Source organism: Meleagris gallopavo, chromosome 17 (assembly GCF_000146605.3).
Source record: "Meleagris gallopavo isolate NT-WF06-2002-E0010 breed Aviagen turkey brand Nicholas breeding stock chromosome 17, Turkey_5.1, whole genome shotgun sequence".
NCBI classification, from domain to species: Eukaryota; Metazoa; Chordata; class Aves; order Galliformes; family Phasianidae; genus Meleagris; species Meleagris gallopavo.
Window position 1 is genome coordinate 6,268,279 of NC_015027.2, and position 12,673 is coordinate 6,280,951.

Genomic DNA, 12,673 nt, shown 5'->3' on the forward strand with positions numbered 1-12,673 from the left:
GGGCGGGCCCTGTTTTTTTCTGCCACAACGCCACCAAAGCGTTTTCTCCCCACCGCTTCCATATCTCTGCACTCAGGGCCCGCCGCGCCAGTTTCCCCAGAGGGCAGCACTGCGACCCGCGGGCCGCGCAGCTCGGCAGTCCTCAGTCTCACGCCGTTCTCCCTTCGGTCCCAGCATGTACCTGAGCAGCGCCGCCTGCGCCCCTTCCCTGCGCCGGGCCGGGATCCTGCTGTCCCCTGGGCTGTGGCTGCGGAGGCGGTCAGGCTGGAGCCCGTATGGAGCCGTGATCTTTGATGTGAGCGGCGCACTGCTCCCGGCCCCCGGCACACAGCCGCAGGTGTGTACGCTCACATCTCCTTCGCTCTGGGTTCCCATACACGAAACGCGTTTCACATCTCCATCGGACACCATGCAATGGTGGTGCTGCTGCTGCCCAAGGCTCCCAGTCGCACCATTAGAAGCGCTGGAACTGACAGCTGTGTTGACATCTGCAGGTCAGGGCCCAAGCACAGCTGGAGGTAAAGCAGGACTCTTACAGAACTGGCTGTTTTCAGCCAAGGGCACTATGCCAGAAGTAAAGATGAGGCCCATCACATCAGTTCTCATGAGTGCTGGTCTTACACATCAGATTTCAGAGCTGTGGAGGAATTTCAAGCTTGCTTCCCAGTTCTGACGATGCCGTATGTGCTCTCTCCTGGCTTTCTTTTCTCTATATAGACTGGGAGGCCCAGAATTGTATTCCAGCTGGCACTGTCCAACAAGCTCTGCACTCTGGAGGGGAAAACAGTCTCTCTCTCAAGTACGCAAGAGGAGAGCTGACAACTGTGGAGTTTTTGCAGGAATTGGGACAGCAGTGCTTTGAGATTGTAAGCCACATCCCCATCCCTCTCTTTGTGCTTCCTGACTACAGGGAAATGGGACCTTGCAACATGGGAAGCTGGTGGTTCAGTGAGGATTGTAATTTTAAAGGAAATCCTTCAATGGAAGCTTTTGAGTTTACCATCAAAGAAGCATCACTGTCTCAATAGGGCTGGCAACTCATTGCCATTGCTGCTATCATTCTGCTGCCGAGGCAGGATGGTGAGCAAAATATATATTCACTTCCACCAGCTTCCTCTTCTGTATTTCATAATTTCTGATACCATGGAGCACAAATCAGAGAGCAGCTGAAAGGCTTTTGCTTCTAGCTGGTGCACATACTCGATGGGTGGAGACTGGTCTCAGTAGAGATTTCTTAAGACCAGAAGTCCCTCCACCATAGCTTTTGTTTGCCAGCTCCAGGAACATCATGTCAGAATCCTCTTTTTAATGCAGTCTTTTTGAATCAGCTGAGTCTAAAATGCAGATTCCTTTCCTGCCTGCTAAATAGTACTCCAGTATCTCCAACCTGCCTTGATTCCATGACAGGCACAGTCCTAACACATTTCTCGTTCCCAGAATCAGCCCCTTAGCTTTGCAGCTTCTGTAGAATCAGTAATCTGAGAACTCCCGTTTCTTTGGTCTAAGCAATTTAGGTGGGAGATTCACTGTCTGCCTTCTGCTGCCGAGGGAAGTAGGACAGCAAGATAAGACGATCAGGCAGCCTATCTACCCAGCCGCTCCTATTTTCTTCCCTGCTTAAAAACTGTGTACGGCTGATTACTATTCTTGGGGGGGCTCTCTGGTTTTTCAGGCAAATATCTGTGTTCCACTGAACTCTTTCCTCACCAACTTAATCAGAAGTGAGATGATAAAACAGCTCCCCATAATGGCAGAAGCAATACAGTGTATCCGTGCAGAAGGTCTTAAGATAGCTCTTCTAAGCAACAGCTTCCAGCTGCCAAATGGAGAGAGCTTTCTGCCCCTGGACCAAAAGCATTTTGATGTGGTAAGCCTGGATGGATTGTAAAATGTATTTCTGAAGCTAGCTCTATAGTAAAGAGCAACTGAAATTCTTTACTTCCAGATACCAAAGGAAGGGCCACCCATAACACATTAATAGATATAAATGTGGCAGTCTGTGAAGATGCATAGTTTGCTGTAGCATAGATTGTCTATCAATGTGGGGGGAAGTACTGCTTGAATTTGTTTTGGCTGTGATACCTATGTATTTGATCAAAAGATCTCATGTCAGTCTCCAAGTTTGGACAGATAGTTTTCGCCAATGCCTCTTCTGCTGTAATTATCACTTTAGCATGGTTAATAGGTGCAGTGATCAGAACACCACTTGTTCCTATAGCTTAGATGGTGATGGTTAAAACAATCAGAAAGATCAACACAACAGAATTGTGATACAAGATGTATAATGACAAAGGGACAAACACAATAGAAAGACATCATAAGGGAAGGAAAAAAAGACAGCTCACCCATCTCTGAAGAGCTAGGCTTACAGACGAAAACTCCACAAAGGAGGGATCTCCAGAAAGAAATCCTTCCCCTATGGCAGTCAGCCCTTAAATGAGGTCTAAGAGAGGTGCAGCCAGGCTCCACTCCTTCTGGTCACACAGCTGAATTGCCTTCACCTGTGCTCCCAGGGCTGACTGGTCCTTTCCCCAGGTGCTCTATCAGTAGTTCAGGCCAGGACTCAACAGTTCCCAGAGAGTAGTGCACTCCAAAACTTTCTTAGCACTGAATAATTGGTTCAGCACATTTGGGACATCTGTTGAGTCTTCTACAACATGATACTGTGATATTGTTTCATTGGATATCTTCTGTCCAAGGACTGGCTGGTCCTGTTTAGCTTATTTGAGCTGATGGAGCCACAGCCAAGGCAGTTGGCACCCACACAGCCACTTGAATCATATGCTATCCAGCTCTGTCAGCCCTCCGTTCCCTGTGTCCTTTATTTCACAAATTACTGCGCCTGTCAGTCTCATTCCCACCCTGCTATCCTCCATTTCCAGAACTGCACAGATGTTTGTGGTCACGGCAGGCTCATGCATAACCCATTGGTTGTCACCACAGGTAGTTGAAGCTTATCGGGAAGGAAAGTGCAAGCCAGATCCTCACATCTACAAGCTGTGCTTGGAGCGCTTGGATGTTCAGCCTCAGGAATCCATCTTCCTCGACAACAGCAGCCAGAACCTGAAAGCAGCAGCCCAGCTCGGTATTAAAACAGTGAAGGTACAAAGCAGTGCAACCAGGGCAAGGGTATGGTATCTCAGTTCAAAGCTTCCAAAGGAAGCTCTAAGCCTTCGTGTATCTGTCATCAGGGGAATGGTTAGCTCTCAGGATTTGGAGATAGTGAGTTCAGGCGTTTTACTTTGGTGAGGGGACCACTGGGGAAAGGATAAGTCAGAGATGGGTGGGAACTCTGCTCCCTAGGATGGCACACAGGGAATGCCAGCTCTTACCCCAGCCCAAACTGGCACTCCTGGGGACAGAGACCAAGGTGAGAGGCTGTGAGTATTGGTAATGGCACTGTGTGTTGGCAAGACTGACCAGTGAATTCCTGTGTGTCCAAGTGTATCAGTGCCATTGGATTCACAGATAAATGCACCACAACTGTGTGGAGCTCTTTCTTTCCTAGGCAATTTTATCTTCTAATTATCATTCTGTGTCTCTCCCTCCCTTCTGCTTTCAGGTTGATGATCTTGAAGTAGCATTCAAAGAGCTGGAAACCTATCTGGGTTTTCCTTTAAAAGGGTTTGTTCCCTATACTCGTTCAGTGAGACCAACCATGGAAATTCCAAAAGACAGTCTGCAAAAGTACCTTGAAAATGTTTTCAGTGACCAGGCAACAGGTATTGCAGCACCTTTTGCTCTTCAGCCTGAAACGTCACATGTCCTGGAGTGATTGCTCCTTTCCATTTTATAAAAAAAAAAGTGGACTGAAAAACAGTATTAATGAAAGTCTCCTAATCTCCAAGCAAACATTGCAGCCATACAGGCTTCAGTGGCACACCACTATTGGACCAAAAAGCAACATTTTAAGACTTCATTATTTGTGAGGCATTGAGAAAAGCTGCAGAAGAAATACCAGGAGTATTCCTGACCTGTAAGGCACAGGCACAGGAATGGAAAGTAAAACTTGGAGAAGTGGTGAGAAATAATCCCATCTTATACTTTGTCTGCTGACCCTCTGCTCTCAACTCCTCAGGTTCACTGACGCTGCGGCAGTTTGTCTGTGGACAGTCTGCCCAGACCTATTTTGTCAAGTTTGGAGATCGTTCCCTGGTGCTGAAGAAGGAACTCCCTGACAGCCTGCTTCCTTCAGCTCCTGCTGTTGGAAGGGAATACAGGTGAGAAGGCAGCGTGCAGTTAGGACCCTCTGCCTTTGAAACGCATCCTCTGTACTCTTACTCTGCAGATTCCTCCAAGCCACAAAGCACACCACAGCTCTCACAGCACGTCAGGAAAAGTAGGATCTTGCTATGGCAGCTGGAACCTTGAGTGGGAGAGAGGTTGCAGCTCAACGACACTGCAGTTGAGCAGCAGGGAGCCTAGCTGAGGGCAAGCCTTTGCTGGTGGAGTCATGCTGCAAACCAGCTTGCTATGCCAGAGATCTCTGCCTCAGCAGCAGAACAGCATGACACTTGTGGGAGGCTGTTGTGTTTTCCAGAGTGTGTTGGATAGGTCTCAGGGCTCTGGGCCATACAAAGATGTTGGTGTGCTTCTTCCCCATATCTCAAGCCATCTCATTTTAATGTATTTAAAACTGAACACTTGATTCTTTTAGATATTGTGCATCTGCCTAACAACAACACAGTTCTAGTATCGATTCCGTAATGCCTTTCTGTGCTGAAACAGCTCTCTGACTTACCCTGGCAGGGTACTGAAGGCACTCTCTGAGGCTGGTGTTCCTGTTCCTACTGTACTTGCTCTGTGTGAGGACAGAAGGTAATCGTGTCCCTCAGCTTTCATTTTTGGCTTTATAGCTTCAGCCACATTCCCCCAGGAAGAAGAGAGGAGTGCTTATGCCACAGTGGGTCAGGTGTGAGACCTCAAGCAGCAAACAGGTGTTTTTGTGGACGTGTACCACAAAGACACAGTGCCACAGGGGATGCAAAGGTAGCTGTGAGCTTGGCAGGACCCCTGGCCCTGCATGTGCAGACAGCAGGGAGGAACACTGTTTTATAAAGTGGAGAGTATTTGTTCCCGCCATGATTATGCAGCAGTGCTGGATTCTGTGGGTTTTAAACATGAGATCTTGCTGGTTTGCAACTCCCAGCAAACTCCTGGTTTGTGGAGGTGAGATGTTTACAGTTATTCTCCCTCCCTTCTGCTTTCCCTTGGCTGTGGTAGTGTTTGCGGTACTCAGCTGTGGTTTAGTATCACTGAGTGCTCATGGGATCTGCCACAGGAGCTGTGTGTCTCCTGACTCAGACTTCTAAATCAGTACACTCATGAAGTGTACTGATCTAATTAGTATTTGCCCAGCCTTGGGCTAAACCAGCGTTCAGAGAGCAGTGCTTTGAGACTGCTCCTCACCTTGCTGTGCAGGTAAGGTCTGGGGGCACGTTCAAGGTGCAGCTGAGTGGTAGGAAACAGGATTAACCTCAGACATACCAGTTCTACCTTGCTTCCCCAGCATCCTTGGCACACCGTTCTACCTGATGGAGCACTGTGCTGGCCATGTCTACAGGGATGCCTCCCTGCCAACACTGCTACCTAACCAGCGGCGGGCTATTTATGCTGCCATGAGTGAAGTTCTCTCCAAGATCCACAGCACAGACCTCAGAGCAGCCAGGCTGCAGGATTCTGGGGACCACGGTGAGAGAAGGCTATGTATCCTTTGTCCCCATTTTCTTGTCTTGTGTCCAAGCATTTCAAGGGATAGGACTTGGGCTAAACTTAGGGGTGGTTGGGAAAGCAAAGATGTGCAGCATTCTAAGGCTTATTGGGAGGGTGTAGAAAGCTCCTTGGGATTCTCCAGGTCAGTGTTCCGTGCCATTAGTTACAGCTGTACTGCATGTGCAGAAGTAACTTGCTTGCTGCCATCTCTGATCAAACTTCCTTAGCTCCTCCAGTGTCTCTGTAGGGCCACCTCTGCTTCTTGAAGCTGGCGGATGTAAAATCCACCAAAAAAAGTATGAAAAGTCCAGAATTTTTGTCCAGGATTTGATTATTTTCACTAGAATATGCCCAGTTCTGAATGTATGGGACCCCTGCAAATGACAATGCTCTTACAGCTTATCTCAGGGAACTGGACTGAGGCCTGCTTGGCTCTTTGACAGTTTCAGCATGTGCCTTTTTTGTATCTTTTATGAAACCTCTTTGTGTGTGTTCTTTTCCCTGAGAGAGTCTCCGTTCCCTTGTTACAGGTAATTACATCCAGCAGCAAGTTGATACCTGGACAAAGCAATATCGAGCTATGGAAACTCACATTATTCCAGCCATGGAGAGACTCATTGAGTGGCTGCCTTTGCATTTTCCTGAATCTCAGAAGACAACAGCTGTGCATGGCAATTTCAGGTACTGCCCTCTCGGTTTCCTTGTCAGTAGGCTGCTGCCCTCTCCTGGGGGTCAATCTGTTAGAAGGCTGTACTACATATGATCCACAAAACATGACAGTGGAGGGCCTCGCGTTACTTAAAGTGATCAGATGATCCCCCTGGACAGTGACATGCCTGCTTCTTCTCTTTTTGGCTAGCCTTTCCTCTAACATGTTAATGACCTGAGGACCCAAATAACTTTGTTTCATTCTTCAAAGCACAGTTGTGTTCATTATTAACCAGGGAGTTCACTATTGAGTAATTTCAGTTCTCCCTGACCTATGCAGACAAAAATTAATGTTTCACTTGTGCAGCCTCCCAAAGAACTCAGCAATTTTTGCACAGTGCATACTGCTCCTGAGTGCTGGGATTTTCTCCCTCGAGATCTTTCTGATTTCTTTTTTTCCCTCTGATACAGGCTGGACAACCTAATCTTTCACCCAAAGAGGCCAGAAGTCCTTGCAGTCCTTGGCTGGAAGTTTTCAATTCTAGGAGATCCCATCTCCGATTTGGCAAATAACTGTATGGCTTACTTCCTGCCGCCTCAGTTCGACCCAATGAAAGGTACAGAAAGGGGCAAAGTCACATCTGACACAGAGAGAATGAGAATTCAGAAACAGATTAACTCCTGCTCTTAGAGATCTCAGCTGACAGTTGGCTCATTGCAGTTGGAAAGGGCTGCGGATCACGTACTTTATTCCCTGTTCTGCCCTTTCTCTGAAGAACCCTCCATCCCTGCATGGCAGAAGCACTGCATGTGCAACAATTGCTGTGCCATGATCACTCCATCCCATGTCTGGTTTGGTGAGGAAGTGGTATGAACCCCACTGTGAGCTCACTGTCCTGGATGGGGCTGGCAGCCTGTCAGTCACTGTTTTCACAGTCTCACCCCATTGAAGAAAACTCTTGCATATGTATTTCACCTAAGTGAATTGGTGCCAAACCCCTGTTCTATGTATGGAAACAGCAAAGCAGCAGCATTACATGGCTGCAGGTGTCTCCACTGCTCCACAGCTTGCAGGGCTCTGCTAGAAAGCAGTGAGCTTCATAGAGTCTGCTGACTCATTGTTGCCCTTTGTGTCTTCCAGGCTTGGCAAAATATGATTTGAGGCACCTGGGGGTCCCTACAGCAGAGGAGTATTGCCAGAAGTACTGTGGCCACATGGGAATGGAGCTTCCTGAGAACTGGAATTTCTACATGGCCTTTGCTTTCTTCAGACTGGCTGCAATGCTGCAAGGACTCTACAAACACTCTCTGGCAGGTGAGGAGCCCAACCACACTGGCCCTGCTTTACAGAGGTCCTCAGCCAGCAGCACAGACACACAGGCACTTCATGGAGAGCTCTCACATTGAACTAGGGAAGGTCAGACCACCAGAACGTGCTGCTGCAGTGTTTGGGCACTCCTAGCTTTGCATGCTGAAACCTCTGAAATTTCAGGCAGTAAAGCAAAATGAGGCACTCCTGAGACTTAGTTGGATCAGCAGGAGAGCAATGTAGTTTTGTGTTTTCACTGTAGTACATTTTGTGGTCAAGTTGTGTCTTGCAAACAGAAAAAAAGGCCAAAGGGGAACACACACACACAGCATTTCCCCAGCTGCTGCTCTTTCCTGGACACAAAGTCTGAACTGGGCTTGTTTTCTGTGCTGATTGGAGGTTGTTGTGTGCTCACTTCTTTATTGGGGGGGCTGAGCAGAGGCCAGAGTTCAGAGCTCCTACAGGTGGAGCTCTCAGACTTTTGAACTAAGCCTCAGAGGGATCTGGAAGCAGGGAGGTGGTGTGTACTTTCATTGCTGATTACCTGCATACATCAGGCCTGGCCTGGGATTTTTTATCAGAGAAAAACAAGATGTTATTTTGGAACTCCTTAGAAAAGAGGCTCCCTGAGTCCTGCTGTGCTGGCCTGGACAAGGACACAGGGCACTGTTTGAGATGTGTACTTCACACAGCTTCTCTGAAGCTTAAGCATCTTACTCTTGTCACCAGGGAGGTCAGCCCGAGGTAAAAGCTGTCTGGAGCATGCAGAGTTTGTGGCTGATCTGGCTTGGGATTTTGCCATAAAAGAAGGATTCCGTGTGTTTGACAGCCTCTCCATTGCAAAGCCTTTTGCAAAACATTACAGTACCTGGGCCAGGCAAGGGCCATTCCTCAGCAGGAGCTACAGTACCTGGACACGTCCTGGGACTGTCCCTGTGCCTGCAGTCCCCCTGATTGCTTCCTTCAGCAGCCTCTTGGGGGTGGCCCAAGGTCTTTACTGCAAGCTGGCAAGGATCTTGGATGTCCAGTGGAGTTTTCTGATTTCCCAGCCCAGATGCACTCCACGTCCTGTTCTAGAAAAGAAGGTGAGACCTCTTCCTTCCTAAAGTAGCTTTGCTTTGCTGTACCGATGCCAGGGTGGAGGATTGTGCTACGCCTCTAAATGTCCTTGCATTCTTAATCACATCAGACAGCACTCATAACGTCCTGTAACTTGGAGAAATGGGGCCAGTTTCCTTTTGCTTGCTACATTCAGATAACAAGAGTTCATATTCTAGAAAATGGCAATTTCAGAAGATTGCACTCCCTTCCAAGATAAGCAGATTATTATCAGGCTAGCCGTAACTGCAGGTGCTGCTTCCTCAAGCTGCTACCACCAACACTGATGGAGTCTCCAGAGGCTGGTTGGCCTGGAGCCTTTCAGCTCAGTGCTGTCAGTCCAGTGCTTGCTCACTCCTTTCTCCAAGCAGGGCTGTCCCTGAAGACTCCCCTGTTGGCAAACAGTTGTCTGCCCAGTGATAAACTTGTAATTCTGCCCTTGGCAGTGCAGGCTCTGGGATGAAACCTAGACTTTAGCCCTGCCACTTTCTTGGCCTCTCTTGCACAGAGCAGGTGCTGCTGCAGCCTTGAACCCTTAAAATGGAGAGGCGTTGGTTGGTTTTGGTATGGTGGTGAGGAGGCAGAAAGCAAGTACCAAACTGACTTTCCCATAGTCATGTGGAGGGTGAGTGGCGGAGAAGAGACTAGCATCAAGTCTTCAGTGGTAGAACTTTAACTTCACATATTTATTCTGCCAGTGTGAGGCATTTGGGGCCAATATGTGGACGATATGAAGACACTTGGTGTCCTGCCCATGCTCTCCAAACTGATTTCTCTGTGCTTACACTCCCCAGTGCTACTGATGAACATGATGTGGCTCATTGTGCATGTGACTCTGGGCTGACTGATTTGCTGGGAGTGGTATCATAAGTAATCATTCACAGGGTGTCACAAAAGCAAATAACACTATTCTTGAACTGCTACTGGGATTATACTCTTAACCTATTCTAGTGGCATTGTCAAATACTAGTGGATTACTTAACTACCTTTTCACTGCCAAAAAAAACCACCCATCTGTTGTTCAGATTTTCAGAAACATTTACTTGTGCTGTGCAGAAACCAGCAAAAAACAGCATTTCAGAGTGCTCAGCAGCTGATCCCCCAAGAAGATGGAAAAGGAGGAAAAGCAGTGGCTCTAGGCAATTTAGAAATGCTGAGATGAGCATATCTTTTTGCCTGTTTCCCAGACACTCATTTTCAGACCTGGCAGAGTCAACAAGTCTCCAAAATCAGGGCTGCAGCCAGGCCATGTGGAGAACTGGTCCTTGCCTGGCAGAGCAGACAGACCCCTCATCCTTGCATCCATCTCACTGCTTTTCCCAGTGGTATCGCACTTCAAATGTCAACCTTTGCTATGGAAGCATGTTGTGAAGGCCAGGAGAGGAGGCCAGAGTGGAGTCCTGCTGCCTGCAGGGGAAAGATAATGCAGCAGAGCATTAAACAGCTGAGCAGTCCTGGCTGAGAGCTGTCGCAGCACTGAGAAGCTGGGTCAGGGCCAAGGGAAGGGCTAGCTGGCACTGCAGAGGCAGGCTTCATCCCTGATTGGGATGATGTGCATTTGCTGAGACAGGGAAGCCCTGGGCTGATCCTGCCATGTCCTGCATGGGAACTGGCAAACTTTGGTCCCAAAGACTGCCCACCCCCACATCCTCTCCATGGAGAGAACAATGTGTCTCATCCTCTTCCACCAGCACCAAAGTAATGTCTCTGATGATGACTGTGCAGGCCATGGATCAGGCTAGTCAGGTGAGCAAATACATACACCTAACTTCTGATCCTTCTGTGGCCCAAATAAAGCAGCAAAGGAACACCACAGGGTCAATGACCCTAAGGAGTCTGTTGTTGCAGATCCCAGGGAAGGAGTTGAGGCATTTGATACTGTGCTTCCTTAGTCCTGCAATCCTTTATTTGCCCTTCATGGTATTAATCTTACTCTCACACAGGTCTCTGGAGCAGAACATCTCAGCAGTGCATCCTCCAGTCCAGCACTTCACTCAGACCTGACCCCCACATCTAGCTGAAGGTCCCACATGGTTCACAGGACAATGTTCTGCAAACTGGAGCTGAGCCGCTGCACTGGGGAGCCTTGGAATATGTGACTAAAACAGCCCCCCTGGCATGAGGAAGGTTGTGCTATCTGCAGCCTGGAAGCCTGAGAATTTCAGTGGTATTTACTGTTATCTGGGCTCAATGCCTTTATTGCCAGGTTCAATAGGTACAGGGCAAAATCCCTCTCTGGATCATGAGGCTGCAGACAGTCAACAGCCTTGCAGTGGGGAGCACTGATTAGGAACAGCCAGGCTGAGGTTGCAAGTCTTGGTTTTGGGAGTATAAGAAATAGAGTGGAGCATTTCTCCTTAGTACAACACCTCCAGCAACCTGAGGGTGCCAGGACTCCAGCGGTGAGAAGAAATGAATCACTGGCTTCAGAGCAGATTATGGAGCTGAGGCCCATGGAACTGGGAGGGCTCCCTGGCCCTATCACTGCAGTGGATTTCTCTGAGTTTCTTTGGGGATCTGGGGTGATGTAAACCAGATTAGTGGAGGCTTTCAGTGCTTCACAAAGATCAGCAGCAGGGAAAAGACTGTGGGCTCGATAATAGTAATTCCTGAGCTTTTTATGTGTAAACTGGTACTAATTTAATATTAAAGTAATGGATATACTTCTTTGAATTCACGTGATTAACAAGTTCAACTCTTTAGTATTCCTTTGCTCCTGTTGGAAACACTGTGCTGGGGACAGTGGGATGCATGCCTGCAGCTTTGGCCACCGCCGAGGCTGACCTGGCAGGGTCCTTGCACTGACTCGTATCGTGGTGCCCGATGCTGGCTCCTCCAGTGCACAGCCTTGCAGCCCAGTTCCACGAAGCCACATTATTCATCTGCCCAGGGTGGTCACCATGTCCTTGCTGCCAGGGGCAGGAGAAATGCTGCAGGGAAGCCCCGGGATTGCTGTGCTGCTGGCTATAGGAAGTTTTGTAACCTGAGCTTTGTTTTTTCCTGGGCTGAGAGTGAAATTCAACCTGTCCCCGTGGCATTTGGCTCTGCTATGGAAGGGGGAGGGAGTCTCTGAGCCTGTACCTGCCCAGCACAAACATGCGTGATTTCTGAGCAGGCATCTGGCCTCTGTACCTCCTAACATCTTATCTTGCAACAGGTAGAATCCTCACCAGCCATTGCAGGGCTGAAGGTTTGAGGCTGCCTTCAGCCTCATGCATGCCTCCATTTTAGCATTGCTGGGTTTGTCTGCTAAGCCCCAGGGAAAGAAAGGGATGTGCTCAAGTTGAGCAAAAATAAATGTATTAAGCCAGAGATGTCACTTAAGCCTCATGTCATCGGTTGTCCATCCAGGTGTCAGCAGAAGTCATGCATAGGACAGCTGGGAGCACAGTGAGAGCTTAGTGCAAGTGTATTTTGGAGGTTAAATACTCCTTTCTTACTGATGTTGATGGTAACTTCAGAATATTTCTGTGGCACGTTAATTTTTCTGGACCTAAGTATGATGAATTCACATGAGTCATGCAAAACAGCAGAAAAGATCTTTAACCATTGTTAAGAGCAATTTTTGCCAAGCATTCATTTGCATGCAGTGAGTAACCATCCTGCTGTGAGAGTGCTACACTGGCATTGATTCACTTGCCCTATATGCAATAGGGTTTTTTTTAGATTCCTGAGTGCCACTAAGGGCAGCCTGTCCAGGTAAGCAGAGGTCCCCGTGAGACGTGCATCTGCAGTGCATGCGTGCCTTGGCTGTGCTGTCCCACCTGTGCCACGGGTCCAGCTGTGGGCTCTGCCGGCCAGAACCAAACTGAAGCAAAATGAACTGAGCTGTGCCCAACGGAGCCACATGGGTCCAAAATGAACTAAACCAACGTGGGCCGATGCAAACGGGCAGACCCGAAGCCG

The 12,673-nt window shown here is 48.5% G+C and overlaps 1 protein-coding gene across 1 annotated transcript; it reads left to right on the top strand.

The window, feature by feature from the left end:
* Positions 1-6: 6 nt before the first annotated feature.
* ACAD10 (acyl-CoA dehydrogenase family member 10) lies at positions 7-11,440 on the top strand. The gene is given in 14 exon segments (XM_019621051.1): positions 7-314; positions 317-337; positions 718-866; positions 1,673-1,867; positions 2,944-3,102; positions 3,563-3,722; positions 4,079-4,220; positions 4,750-4,818; positions 5,510-5,691; positions 6,243-6,393; positions 6,832-6,977; positions 7,502-7,675; positions 8,399-8,754; positions 10,711-11,440. Coding segments are annotated over 14 exon segments (2,121 nt in total). The 5' UTR covers positions 7-175; the 3' UTR covers positions 10,789-11,440.
* The last annotated feature ends 1,233 nt before the right edge of the window (positions 11,441-12,673 follow it).